The sequence below is a fragment of the Urocampus carinirostris genome, chromosome 16, assembly GCF_059441175.1.
Source record: "Urocampus carinirostris isolate Australia breed hairy pipefish chromosome 16, RoL_Ucar_1.0, whole genome shotgun sequence".
Taxonomy (NCBI): domain Eukaryota; kingdom Metazoa; phylum Chordata; class Actinopteri; order Syngnathiformes; family Syngnathidae; genus Urocampus; species Urocampus carinirostris.
The window spans coordinates 36,814,928-36,829,674 of NC_142364.1; the positions used below are offsets into that span (position 1 = coordinate 36,814,928).

General features: G+C 40.8%; 1 protein-coding gene and 1 pseudogene across 2 annotated transcripts; one reads left to right on the top strand and one right to left on the bottom strand.

The window, feature by feature from the left end:
• Positions 1 to 1,166: 1,166 nt before the first annotated feature.
• Positions 1,167 to 11,533, bottom strand: nfil3 (nuclear factor, interleukin 3 regulated). Of its 2 annotated transcripts, XM_088355584.1 has the most exons (4): positions 11,344 to 11,533; positions 3,581 to 3,653; positions 2,125 to 2,781; positions 1,167 to 1,998 (listed from the first exon to the last, which is right to left on the bottom strand). In XM_088355584.1, the coding sequence occupies exons 3-4, from the start codon at positions 2,686 to 2,688 to the stop codon at positions 1,525 to 1,527; spliced, it is 1,038 nt and encodes a 345-aa protein (XP_088211710.1). In that variant the 5' UTR covers positions 2,689 to 2,781; positions 3,581 to 3,653; positions 11,344 to 11,533; the 3' UTR covers positions 1,167 to 1,524. The 2 variants fall into 2 exon arrangements, with proteins under 2 accessions (XP_088211710.1, XP_088211709.1); XM_088355583.1 differs by having other exon boundaries at positions 1,167 to 2,781.
• On the top strand, positions 3,961 to 4,186 carry LOC148351236 (U2 spliceosomal RNA; annotated as a pseudogene).
• Positions 11,534 to 14,747: the final 3,214 nt, after the last annotated feature.

Genomic DNA, 14,747 nt, shown 5'->3' on the forward strand with positions numbered 1-14,747 from the left:
GTGCACAGACACATCCCGAACCCAACCAGACACAAATCTGTAGTAGGCTTCCATACTTTTGTAATTTTGAAAATCCTTCAGTTCACAAAAGGGACTTGGGTGGAAAATAAGATAGTTAACAAGTTCGATGTAAGTCACACACGGCAACAAATCGGGATCAGACTTCCAGTCCTTGTTTTTAATTTTGTAGGGATCCAATTTTCCAATAAAATGCAACTTCGCAGCGTACCGCTCGCGTGCTTGCTTGTCTAAACTCTCCACGTAGTTTTCCATAGTGTCGATGGACAAAATCCGTACACAAACGAAGCTAGTTGAGTAAATAAATAGACAAACTGAGTAAATATTTGCTCCTTTCGCTATCACCGCTTTTAATAGACAGACTTCCAAGATGGCGGCACGAAGCCGTGTTACTATTTTTAGCACAAAGCGCGGAGCCCTCTATTGACAAGAAGCAGAAATGACATCTGACGTGAGGCAGGTAGAAGGACAAAACCCGACGCCGAGGAGGAAAATTTCTTTGAATACTGTGTAGTGATTTTGTGTTAAATAAAATGCTTACCATACTATAACTTTATCCGAATAATTACTTGTGTAAAAATAACTGCATGCTGTGTAGATCCTCAACAAAGGAAAAAAATAAAAAACGGCAAGAGAGAAGCCCAATGATTGATATTTTAATGCCGAACCCGGCATGGAAATCAGGTCGGGTTCAGGTTTGGCGGGCCCAAGATCTTACCTTTAGCCACATGCGAACAGTCAGTTCTGGCCCACCAAATGAAAATGTAAAAATATGTTCATATGTATAATTTTTTTAAAAAACAAACAAAAAAAACCCCAAGAAAGTGTTCCTAATGAAAATGCATTGTTTTGGTGCCTATCTAGTCTCTAGCGTGCCCAACATTCAAAGAGCATTTTGCGACATTGGGTATTATTTAGCGCCTCTTAAGTGGTTAAAAAAAATAAATTAAAAAATTGAATAATAGGCAAAAATGCATCAACTGTCATAGAAACGTGCTTTTCAAAATAAAAACCATAGGACATAACATGAGGCTTTCCTAGATGGAGCAGACATTAGTGTTTGCCATCTTGCTGCTTAAGGGTACCCCGAAAACAAAAACCCTTTGAAAGCCTGGACCAAAGAATGAGAAGAAAAGTGGAGCGGTTTGTTCACTTTGAGGATCCATATGTTTTCTTCCGTGTGCTTTGTAGCCCTCCTTTTTCGGTTGCACTACACAATACAGTGACATATAGTGGTCAAATATCACGCAGTGTCTCTTTAAAGTACAAAAGACCCTACTCCGTTTTCTGCTTACCAAATTACCATGTTGTGTTAAAATTTTAATGTACTTTGTTTGAAAACTACAGTAACAAAAAAAATGCTCAAAGCCAAGTTTCGACTTAATATTCTACCACTTAATAAGTGAAATTTAAAACAACAAAAGGACTTTAAGGGAGAGATTCTGTTTTGAGAAGAGACTTTTTGGGCTTTAACTTGTAGTTTTTTTCAGAGATACCACAGTCCTCTCAGTCTAAATGTTCATGGGATGACTGTTTCAAATCTACAGTTGAATTGTCCGAGAAGCTGTGGTACCGCTCTCTACCCGTGAAGCTATCCGGAAGTGATTTTTTGCTGCTCTTCTGCCACAACTCTGACTGCTGATCCCAGCCATTTAAACTAGTGACCTGCTCAGAGAAAGGGCACAGAAAATACATTGGGTAGTCTGAAGAATCCCAGGACGTCTGGTTGTTGACAGGCGAGGCGAACTTAGCTGACGATTCATATTCTAGGTCCATGGCTTCTACTTTGATTTTGGTGGGCTTGGCTTTGATTCTTAGTTTATGTGGCAAAGCTGAAGGGATTTTGTGAGTAGACACAATTGTGTAAACTGCCGACGGCAGCAACCCTTTTGGGAACTGCTGTTCATCTTCACCATCTGATAATTTACTCATGGCACCATCATCTGAGGTTCTTGGAGAGTTACTGGACAACCTGGTGATCTGTAAGACAAGATCAGATTGGGTGAAGACTCTTGACAAGGGCTTTTCCAGGTAGTTCCTGAAAAGTTCGTGGGAACTACTTCTCTCATATGTGTCACTCCTATTTTCTGCAAGTTCCTGTTTTACCTCTGTGGTTCCGCATATACTTAATCGACTTTGAGTTGAACCCTTAGGTGATTGTTTGATGACAGAAATGCATCTACTGCGCAGTTGTGGGGGCTCTGTTTCTTTGCTGGAAGGACCTTGGTTAGCATTGGCTGAGACAGATTGCTGATATAAGTTTGAACACTTGTTGCTGGATAACTTCTCAACTTCTTGGGGATAAACTGCTGAGGTCAAAAGTCCAAACTTTAGTTTAAGAGACAAAAGTTCAGCTTTGAGGGAGGCGTTTTCTTCCCTGAGGGCCATTAGCTTGTTTTCCAGCACCATGTCGTTTATGTGCCGCTTCTCCCGTGAGCGTTTAGCTGCTTCATTGTTTTTACGCCGTCTCTTCCAGTACACTGTGTCTTTCTTCTCCTCCCCTGGGATAAACTTCCTCTTCCTGCGGCAAGTGTTTTTTGCTATGAATGGCATAGCAGATGTGTTACCCATCAGGTCTTGATTAGACTTTTGTAAGGCTACAGCGAGAAGCAGGGCATTGTCTCCATTGTAGGGCTCAATGGAGACAGCTTCTTCTTTGACTGATAGCATATTTGTCAAGTCCAGTCAAGTTTATCTTCAAAAGAAAGAGTTACCCGAAATGCTGTCATGTATTAATGGATAATCCACTGCCCATCACAAAATCTGCGGGACAACAGATGGAGTCATACATTAATGTCCACAATTACAGAATACTTAAAAATTACATTTTTCAACACACAGTTTCTGGTGAAGGCAGCACGGCGGCGCAGTGGTTAGCGCTTGTGCGGCACAGTTCATGTCATGGGAACCTGTCGTGGGTTCAAATCCAGCTCCAGACTTTCTGTGCGGAGTTTGTATGTTCTCCCCGTGCTTGCGTGGGTTTCCTCCGGGCACTCCGGTTTCCTCCCACATTCCAAAAACATGCATTTCAGGTGAATTGGCCGGTCCAAATTGTCCCTAGGTGTGAATGAGCGAATGAGTTGTCTGTACCCGTGTGCCCTGCGATTGGCTGGCAACCAGTTCAGGGTGTCCCCTGCCCACTGCCAGAAGATGGCTGGAATGGGCTCCAGCCCCTCCGCGACCCTAATGAGGACAAGCGGTACGGCTAATGAGATGAGATGAGTTTCTGGTGACTCTACTGCATTTTACTGTACGTGCATTGATGTATTATGTAAAAATGTAAAAATAAAATTAAACTACCACATCTTAAGTAGCTCACAAATACTGCTTAATCATACATGTTTTTCAACATTTTTATTTCAAAACAACTTTAACACAACTAGTGTTTAATATTTTGGAAGATTAATGTGAATATTTGCTCTTGATGCACAATAATCAATGGACCAATAACAGCAAAATATGAAGATGACCCAGTAAGAAAAAAAGACACGATAGTTAGTCACTTGGAGCCACGCTCTAGTATTTAATAAGCCAACGTCTTTGATAGATTTCAAGTACCTACTTATGCTCCTGTGTCGGCTTCTGTGTCACTCTTCGCCTTTCGTCACATTATCGTCCCGGAGACTTCTTCAACACTACTCAAGCAAATAACATTGAATCAGTAAAATTGCTCTATTCAATTTTTCCAAACCATTTCACAAGAATAATCTTCCTTACACTTAAGAAAGAAACCATTGGTGGTGTAATGCTCACTAATCCCTAAATGAGTACAACTGCAGATACTTTTTTCAGGCACGATAAAGGTACCTCTTTATATGAGCACCTCTGATGCTAGGTCCTTAGCTTGGCCTTGTTGTTTTTGGACTGTGGCTTTGATGCTATGTCAGTTCTTAGCTTGGCCTTTGCCATAATCAATGATCGCAACAAGGCTTTAGGGCTAGGACCTTAGCTTGGCCTTTTGGCTGAGAGTAAGTGTCCCGGCTCCTAGGCTTTGTAGCGTATTATGAACTGACCGATAACGGATAATGGATAATGAATAACGAAGATAGATCAATAACCCTTAAAAACCCCTTTGATTTTTGCAATCCGGAGATGGAATAAGAGCTTGCTCTGTCCACTCCACGCATCGGCCCGGTATTGCAGTACCTCCGGGAACGGTGCATTCGCAATGATCGCAGCAAGGCTTTAGGGCTAGGACCTTAGCTTGGCCTTTTGGCTGAGAGTAAGTGTCCCGGCTCCTAGGCTTTGTAGCGTATTATGAACTGACCGATAACGGATAATGGATAATGAATAACGAAGATAGAACAATAACCCTTAAAAACCCCAAACCCCCCCCCCCTACCCACAGGAATTTCAAGACAAATTTTTTTTTTAAATGGTCTTGCTGGCTATACGTAGCAAAATCCAGTTCGTGAGAGGTCTCAGAGGCTTCCACAAGAGACCGCTCAATACCGCCCATGACTGCTGAGCTTGTTCAGTTTGGGCATGCAAACTCCCGCAGGCAAAAAATATAAAAAGAAATTGAGATTTATTTTCTTGTTTGTGTGTACACTCATTTAAAGTTACAGTACCCTTAACTTTAAGTTTATAGTAAGTGCTTACGCATCATCAACAGTCTTTCTCTCTCATTCCTGTCAACCTCCATCAATTGCTTATTAATCATTGCAAATCCTCCTTATTAAGCGATTAAACATTTTAAAAACACAAAATGGCCCCTTATTACTTACGGCAAGACAGATTACGTAAAAGACGGCAACAATATTAGCAATCTACAATGCCGTTGTCCTCTGCTACCAGTAACCTAGATGATCCAGACAAAAGCAAACATTGGCAGGATGAGATCATATTATTTTATTTTTCATTTTTCCTTTTCAAAATTATTATTTCGCATACCCAATTTAAAATGATCGAAAAACATATTAAATTGGAAGATGGAAGTATGCGATTGGGTTACTCCATGCATTAAAATGGGTCAGAACTTAAAAAGTTGAGAAGGGTGTAGAGGAAATACCGTATTTTTGTGTATAAAGCGAATCCCTTATTTTTGATTAATAATAATTAATAATAATAATAATAATTTCCTTTGTATTGTCATTCTTTGTAACAATGTACACAGAACGAAATGTCGATACACCTGACCCGTTGTAGCGAGCCGATGCAGCCGCAGCTAACAGAGGGCGCCGCCATTTTACCAATTAGGTATGACTCGGCCGAGGCGCGAACCAGCGACCTAAAAAAATCAGTATAAAATTGTTTGACATTTCCCCGCTCAAACTAGATATATTTTGGAATGTATGTATTTGTTTATCAGAAGTCAGATGGCCCACCGGCGGGCCGTCTGAATGTTAAGCGGTTAAGGTACCGTATTTTATTAAATCTCTTCCTGTGTACCGTCTTTCTTTGTAAATATCCCATTTTTAAAGTGGGCACATGTGGCTTACAGTCAGGTGCAGCTCATGTATGTACAAAATGTTTTTTCATTTAAAAATGTCCTGGGTGCGGCTTATAATTAGGTTACGGGACATAGGCCGCACTTGACTATAAGTAACATGTGCCACATTGAAACATCACAATTAGTCTGAAAACAAGATGCCCGAAAACTATAAAGCCGGTGTAACTCAATATTACCTCCCCTGGTCATCTTTAACTTCTTTGAATGTCCTCAAAAATGGCTTTGTGACATCAAGGACAATCCATAGAATCCAACCGTGTAAGATATTTATTCCAAAGCACACGATAATGCCGACAGACAAATATAAATCCGCCCAAGACATTTGTTTTGTTGGACATTGTTTCTTGTAATCCGTTCGTTTTGCTGTATTATTTCTGTTTACAAGTAACCAGACTCCTAAAATTATTCCCAATATGGTATTTAGCCATCCCCTTTCGATTTGACACCTTTTCCATGATGAGGGTCTGTTCATGCTCGTTTTATACATTTGCAAAGTGCATAGTTACACTAAAGTTTATTCGAAAGTGTCTGAAATTTAAAACGGAGGATTTAAACGCAGTTATAACATGCCATTTAACGATGTGAGTTTTACATCGGCGGCCCTTTTTGGCGAGTTTTGGGATCGCTTTGAGGGAGTGAGGCCCCAGTTTTCTGCTTTTACGGTGGAGAAGCTGACTGACAATGCTAACAAGATAGTCATTGTCAGAATGTTCAATGAAGTGGTGATTAAAGAGGACATCTGTTTTTGGTTGCGCAAGTACTGCACGATAAAAGGCCAGGCTATGGAGGTGAGAAATGAGGACGGCGTCTGGAATGGTTCCTGGTGCCATCCAACAATGGCAAGACCCTCAGGGTTTCCAGGGGCTGAAACACCTCCCGTCGATGATAGTCCTGGGGGAAGACCGAGGTTATATCCACTATCAAGGACAACCCAAACTCTGCCACAAACGCGCTGAGCATGGACATCTGGCTGAGGCATGTGATCGAATCTTTTGTGGAAAGTGTAGGACAATTGGACATTCTTTTGAGGAGTGTACCAATAGCTGAAAGTGCAATCTCTGTGGAGAAACTAACCACTTCTACAGGAACAGCCCGAAATTGTTTGCTAACAAGTTGAAAGCTGGGAAAGAAGGTAACAAAGACAATGAAATTAATAAAGATACGGAAATGCCCAAAGAAAATGGACAAGAAATACCCAAAGAAAATGGACAAGACGAACAAATTGAAAATGCAGATGTCCCTCCCAAAATCCCTTTTAGTCAGGAAGGACCTGGAGGTGAGGCCAAAAAAATCAGACTTGAATTTTCCGCCAATACCTGAAATCGAACAAGACAAACAAATCGAAAAGGCGAATGTCCCTCCTGAGGCCAGAAAATCCAACTTGGGAAAGAGGGGTAAGAATAGGACCAAATTGGGGGGGGTGACCACACCGGAACCAAAGATTAGAGATCTAGAGGAAAACCGATTGCCAATGAAAAAGCCCACAAGGGAATTGTATGAAGTTGAGCCGGAGGAAGCGGGGGAAGAAAAAAATCCGATTCCTTCTTCTCGTGGGCAAGGAAACAAGAGACTTGCCCTCGACAGGTCCCTTGCCCCCACCTAACCCAGAAAAAAGGGGAAGGCCTGGAATCACAGAAAGAGAGTCAGAGGACTCCAGAGTTTTCTCCAGTGGGTCTCCAAATGAGATACCGGAGTCAGACACAGGTAACTCTCTCTCTCAATGCTCTCAATGACCCCCAGAGAATGGACTCGGACCCCCCGGTTTTGATTAAGTAATTTGTATACTTCAACAACACCTATGAACTTTACCGTCTCTACTCTCAATGAATGCTGCACCCCCTTTTTGGAAGGTTATGAACAGTGGGAAGAGATTTGGCCGTGCCCTTCATTGTGGAGTGGCTTGGGTGAGGACCGTGACGATAGGGTGGCCAAAACCAAACCTAGAAGTATCTAATTTGTTAAAAGTGTCAATAAAAACTAATATTGTTGGGATATGATATAATGAAGTTGTGTGTTTAATTGCTGTTAAAAATGTCAAAAAAATTGTTAAAACGTCATATTGTCAGATATAACGAAATTGTGAATAACGAAATTGTGAATATGCTTAATTGCTGTTAAGATTGTCGAGAAAAATTGTTCAAACCTCACATTGTTTATTTGCTGTTAATAGTGTCAATAAAATTGTTCAAACCAAAATTTTAATAAACAACCCTCAACTCATCATAAAGGGGAGCACTGTGATGAAAGAAGGACGCGATCAAACAAGAACTAAAAGCTTTGGAGGAAATAAAGAGCAAAGGCAGAATGTCACACTTTCACTTTACCTCCAGAAACCTTGTAAGAATATGATATGGTGAAATTGTGAATGTGTTTAATTGCTGTTAAAAGTGTTGATAAAAATTGTTCAAACCTCATACTGTTAGAATATGATATAATGAAATTGTGAATGTGTTTAATTGCTGTTAAAAATGTCAATAAAATTATTCAAACCAAACCAATCCTGGTACTTCTCTGTGAATTGTAAACAGTTAGGCTTGTGTAAAACAATATAATTATTTTTTTAAATAAACAAGGACTTAGGAGTGCTGGCGGATCTTCCGTGGGGGCACTGCCTCCCCCTGTGATCCGATTGGATAACCTTAGAGATGTTTAAGGTTTACAGCCGAGAACTAGTTGCTAAAAGTACAGAATATTATTTTATTTGGGTGCGATAATTGTCACTAAATAATCCAAGAAATTGAAATTGATAAGGTTTTATGCAGTGCTGTTTTTGTACAATACATTGTTACTTAATTGCCTGGTCGTTCAGCTATCCGTTTTACATAAAAGGCTGCAGCTGATGATTCTGAAATTCACATAAACAAGGAAACATGTCCATCATAATATGAATGTTAACATGCCAAAATAAAAAGGTCAAATACACCTTTCCTATGGGGTTAAAGAGACAAAAATATGAAAAATACTTCGTAAATGAAAGGTTGGTAGCTTTCCTCCTGGTAACTTTTAGGTGGCCCCCAAAGAATATCTGTTGTACACCTTTTGTCCCACTAAAAATTAATTTGGATACGCCCCTGCATGGAGCAAGGGCAGGGGCTAGTAGCCTCCCGTATTGCATTTTCAGGCAGAAGCCTTCTCAAACTCGGACTGTAAACAGGAAAGTTTAGAGTAGCCCAAAAACTTTATGACGGCAATACGCTGACCACCGGTTTAATTTCCTTATTAGTCGAACATGTTATACAGACTGATGTCTCTTCCTCTGTAAACAGAAGCTTCAGATTCCTAGCGATGACTATTCCTCGCGCCTTCTCCAGCATGTCCGAATACAGTGGGACCTCGCTACTTCGCGGTTCCACGTTCGCGGGTCTAAAAAATAATAATAATTTTAAATGAAATGAAATGAACTAATTTTTAAAAATATATATATTTTTTAGAGCATTTTTGAAGGGGCATCGCTACTTCATGGTTCCACGTTCGCGGGTTCAGAGCTTCGCAGGTCTAAAAAATAATAATGACAAAATAATTAAAAAAAAAAAAAAAAAAAATTAAGCATTTTTGAAGGGGCCTCGCTACTTCGCGGATTTTCACTTTTCGCTGGTGGTTTTGGTCCCCGTTAACCGCAATAACCGAGGGATTACTGTATTCTGTTGCTACCGAGTGCGGTTATTATCCCATCTTTTCTGGATCTGGTTTGGGAAAGTCCAAACACACTTATGTTTGTTCGGTTTTGTTCATATGAAAATATTTTACAGGGGGTTTGGCAAAAAGCGGGATAATCAACATAATAAGCCGGATAAAGACACAGTGTGGGCATTGAGCTTGGTGCATGACGTAATTGCCTCACTTACGGGCGGTGTTATGCCAAATGGTTTAAGTTGTATTACATTCCCAACAAATGCAAGACGAAGTGGTCTTGGATATATGTTCGCTCTTACATACCCGAAAAGTGATGTAAAAGTGAGATAAAACGAGGTAAAAGTGGTTGTAGCAACAGGAGTGACGTGTACGCGCTCCCGCGACAGGGGATACAATTCTCGGTGGGGATGTAAAACGAGGTAAAAGCGGTTGTAGCAACAGGAGTGACGTGTGTGCGCTCCCGCGACACGGGACGCAATTCTCGGCGGGGATGCAATTCTCGGCATAACAGCTGTCCGGATGACGCCCGTAGTAGTCTACCTTTAAAACAATGCGAGGAAAACAGTAAATATAAAATGACGGAAATTAATAATGATTTACTCCTCTACCGTAATAAATACTGAAATCCAGTAACGTTGTGACGGTTAAACCAGGGCAGTTTTAGGATGGCAACGTTGTGTCGCTATATTGTCACAGGTAACAAGGCCTACTTCCCAGAACCTATAGAGGGCTCCGCGCTTTGTGCTAAAAATAGTAACACGGCTTCGTGCCGCCATCTTGGAAGCCTATCGATTACAAGCGGTGATAGCGAGAGGAGCAAATATTTACTCAGTTTGTCTATTTATTTACTCAACTAGCTTCGTTTGTGTACGGATTTTGTCCATCAACACTATGGAAAACTACGTGGAGAGTTTAGACAAGCAAGCACGCGAGCGGTATGCTGCGAAGTTGCATTTTATTGGAAAATTGGATCCCTACAAAATTAATAACAAGGACTGGAAGTCTGATCCCGATTTGTTGCCGTGTGTGACTTACATCGAACTTGTTAACTATCTTATTTTCCACCCAAGTCCCTTTTGTGAACTGAAGGATTTTCAAAATTACAAAAGTATGGAAGCCTACGACAGATTTGTTGAGGAATCCTCTTACTGTGTTTGTCAAGGTTTGTGATGTGGCGAAAACATGCGAACATTGGATGATACTACACTGAAACTCAAAACGCTATCCCGCCCCCCTCAGCCATTGTAAATTAAAGGTGTTAATTATGAGCCTTTCATCTAAACAAAGATTGAAAATAAATACAATTGCAAACAGCGCATACTTCATGTTTGTTTGATACATGTGTATGGTGAAGTAGTTATTTAATAATGTTATCCACTGAGAGAGAAGAAATATCTCATCAAAGTGGATGAAATGCACATTTACTATGTATTCTTGGTATATACTTGTTCAAAATCTAGATCTTTTAAGAATAATTTTTTCAGAAATGTTACTCAAGAAGCAACACCTACAGTATTTAACCTAGCCATACTTGAATGGTGTCGACAGATGTATACATGAAGTACACATGTCCCTTAACCTTTTTAAAATTTATTTCTACATCATAAATAATTCAATTTACCTGTCAGAAAGTGGTCAGAACAAACACGAACACAGTCAAGCTTTGGCAAATTCGACCGGTTGATAGCTGCCAGCCACATTCGTCTTCGCCGTTCACTTTTCTCCTGAGCTTCAATCCCCTGATCGTAAACACACTTCGGAAGTCCAAAGAAGCCCTTCCCACCCTTTTCCCCTCGGCTACAACAGCCAACAATAACGCACGTATTCGGCATTACAATGTAGAATCTAACTGGTTCGCTGAACAATAACAATGAAGTGAAAAGCTTTGTGGACTTCCAAAATGCCCGCCAGCAATGCATTGTGGGTAATCTTAGGACCTCGAAGCACTCTATACATAAACAGAACAGTCTCCATTACAAAGCAATACTAAATAATAATAATCATAATAATAAAGTATCAAATTCTTGCCCCAAAACTTGCTGATTGCAGCAGAATGATACACTGCATAGTTGTACCTTATATTACTCATTGGTTAATGGGTTGCAAATAAAGACTTTTTGGTATATAATTTCAATTAGATTACATCAAATACGTCGATTTAAAATATATCCAAGATTGAAAAACAAACAAGATAATAAACACGAACACTTGGTTGAAATGTTAAAGTATTTTCCCCGTACCTTGTCTACAGATATGAAATGGTGATGCGGAAGCAGTTGTCCTTAGCAGCTAAGTCGTACATCCTAAATTAATCTGTCCTCCGAAAAAAAGGGATATATCTATTTTGAATACATTTTATAGAAGAAAAACAAACACACCATCCTCAGTTTTTTTCCTCACTTTTGCCAATGTGGCTTCTGACTCATTGATCTGTGTTAGTAGGTCACGAATTAAATGCATTGGCAGGGTGCAGTTGAATGACAGCCATTTCAACCAATCACCGAGCCTTATTTCAAAATCCATTCGATGATCATTAGGAAATGTTGGAAACTCAAAAAAACTATGTTGTCGTCATAATGCGACCGAAAAACAAAAAAAGCGAGACAAAAAAACGATCAAATAATTCACACCTTTGTGTATATTTTGAGAAAGTTGCCATTACATTAAAATAATGGATTACTAGAACTTAGTTACAATGTAAAAAACTGGACATATAAGTTGTAGAAATCTGGAGGCTTGCCTTACTGAGATTCAAAGATGGATGTCAAATAATTTTTTACGCCTTAACCCAGAAAAAACTGAAATGTTGATTATTGGTCCAGCTCACTGTTGTCAGTTGATTTCAAACACTACCCTGAACCTAGACAAATGTAATATCACCCATGGTGACTCGGTCAAAAATCTAGGTGTTATATTTGATCCTAATCTGTCGTTTCAGTTACACGTGAAAAATATTACTGGAATAGCTTTCTACCACCTCCGTAATATTGCGAAGATTCGTTCGATGCTGTCCCAATCAGATGCAGAGATTTTAATTCATGCGTTTATTACTTCTTGGCTTGATTACTGTAATGTATTGCTTTCTGGTCTCCCGATGTCTAGCATTAAAAGTTTGCAGCTGGTTCAGAATGGGCAGCTAGACTTTTGACTAAGACCAAAAAGTTTGAGCATATTACTCCTGTATTGGCCAACTTGCACTGGCTCCCAGTCCACTTAAGATGTGACTTTAAGGTTCTCTTATTAACATATAAATGTTTGCATGGGCTTGCACCCTCTTATCTCTCCGATTTGATTTCCCCCTATGTTCCTGCACGGAGTCTGCGCTCGAAAAATGCCGGTCTAATTGTGACTCCGAGAGCCAAGAAGTCTGCAGGCTCGAGAGCGTTCTCCATCCGGGCCCCGGTGTTATGGAACGCCCTGCCTCTGGAGATAAGATCTGCAACCTCAACGGAAGTTTTTAAATCGAGGCTTAAGACACACTTCTATTCCAAAGCATATGATTGATGCCCACCTCATATTCTGTTTTGTCCTGTCTTTTTCCGACGCCTGCCTGGCTGATACGAAGGGGAAGGATGATTTGGGATGGGTCAGCGGACCAGCGTCTGACCTGTAGCATGTCAACCCCTGCATTTACCAGCTGGCAGAGACGGGAGGCAGCGTCGTGGCCGTCATAGACTTTCTGGACTGGTTTGCAGGCTGGGGGCGTCGTTGATGTCATGCACTTTCTGGACATTTTCAACATCTTACCTAATGTTTACTATTATGTGTACAGTAATGCTAATTGTAATTCACCCTGGTTAATCCTGGAAGGGGGATTACCACATATGAGGTCCTTTCTCAAAGTTTCTCTTTTCTCCTCACACTGAGGTTTTTGAGTTGTCAGTTCATTTTGATATTAAATAACGACTATTTTTATTACGACTGTTCCAAGTCAAGTCAAGTCAAGTCACATTTATTTGTATAGCCCTAATCACAAAAAATGTCTCAAGGGACTGCACAGGATTACAATGACACCATTGCCTCATCTTAAACCAACATGCTGTCAGGCAGGACGGAAGGAAAACTGAGATCACTTGCACTCGTTTCTTGTTTTTTATTGGAAGGAAGGAATGACAAGACGTGATTCTTCGATCTGTTGTTTGACGGATGGACGAAACTTGACAGGCGGGCGAAGGCTTGGCGGGAATGGTCGCGGACAGGCGGTATCGTCGTGTTGTTGGTCGGGGCTGGAGAAGAAGGGCGTCGTAGTGTTCGGAAATGTGGTCAGGAATCAGACGGACAGGGCAGGTCGTAGGCAATTTCGGAAACGGGTCGGCAACGGAGATCAAGTAGAAAAACAGGAGGCAGGCAAAGAGTCGGAGGTATGGGCTTTCTGAGCAGATGGCAACAGATCGCATAGTACAATCAGACAAGTTGTTTCCGGAAGCTGAGGATTTAAATGGACAGGGTGCGCCAATCAGCTGTCTTGGCTGTTGGCGCCAAATCCTGAGCACAGGTGTTCCCGATCCGGGTGATTGTGACACATGCGGGCAAGGAAAAACTCAAAACCTCAGCGTGAGGAAAAAAGAAACCTTGAGAAGAGGCCTCACAAGTGGTAATCCCTCTTCCAGGATGACCAGGGTGGAATAGATTTAGCATTGAGTCACAGTACACAAACATAGTAAACATAGATAAAAGAGAACACTAGGTAACATGTTGAAATTTGTCCGGAAACTGCATGACAGCAACGACGCCTCAAGCCTGTAACATAGTCCAAAAAGTCCATAACAGCAACGACGCAGCTTCTGACCTCTGCCGGCTGGTCGATGCAGGCGTTGACATGCTTCAGGTCAGACGCTGGTCCGCTGACTCATCTCAAATCGTCCGTCTCCTTCGTATCACCACCAGCCAGGCAGTCAGTCGGAAAAAGAAAAAAAAAAAATCAAAATATTTTGCTATATGGCTCTTTGGGTTCTGAACCCATGCCAGGGGTGTCAAACTCATTTGAACTCGGGGGCCACACGATAGAACAAACATTCTGTCGGGGGCCGGACTTGTAGATTAAAGATAAAGAAAAACAGATAAAGAAAAAAGAGAAAGAGGGAGGGAAAAGGAAAGAGGGTGGGACAAAGAAAGAAAAAAAGGGAAAGGGTGGAGAGCGTGAGAAACAAAAGAGATAAAAAGAGAAGTCATGAGGGGGGGAAGAAAGGGAGAGGAAGAAAGAAATCCAAAGAGAAACAGAAAGACAGAAAGAGAGAAAGGAGAAAATAAATCGCAAAGGGTAGGAAGCACTGAACCATGCGGAACACCACAGGTAACACTAAAGCATACGAATAACCTAAACTTCTTATATGTAATAACTTGTGAAGCCCTTTGAGACTATTTGTGATTAAGGGCTATACAAATAAAAATGACTTGACTTGACTTGATTTACAGTAGTCAGAAAATACAGTGAGAATGGGTGCTTTGCGAGTGGCAACTGGTTTTTGTGACAGCCCATGGACATATTAAAAACTGCAGGTTATTGTGGCTCATTTTTTCTTGAATTGAATTGTCATTATTGTGATTGATATCAACGTTTTAAAACATTGTATGCAGCAAAATTCGACATAGCATTCCAGGGTGAACCTGTAAAGAGAAAATAAGATCAAAGACTATCAGTATA

Coding starts and splice junctions, on each gene's coding strand:
- nfil3 (XM_088355583.1), bottom strand. CDS start 2,688: ATGCTATCAGTCAAAGAAGAAGCTGTCTCCATTGAGCCCTACAATGGA.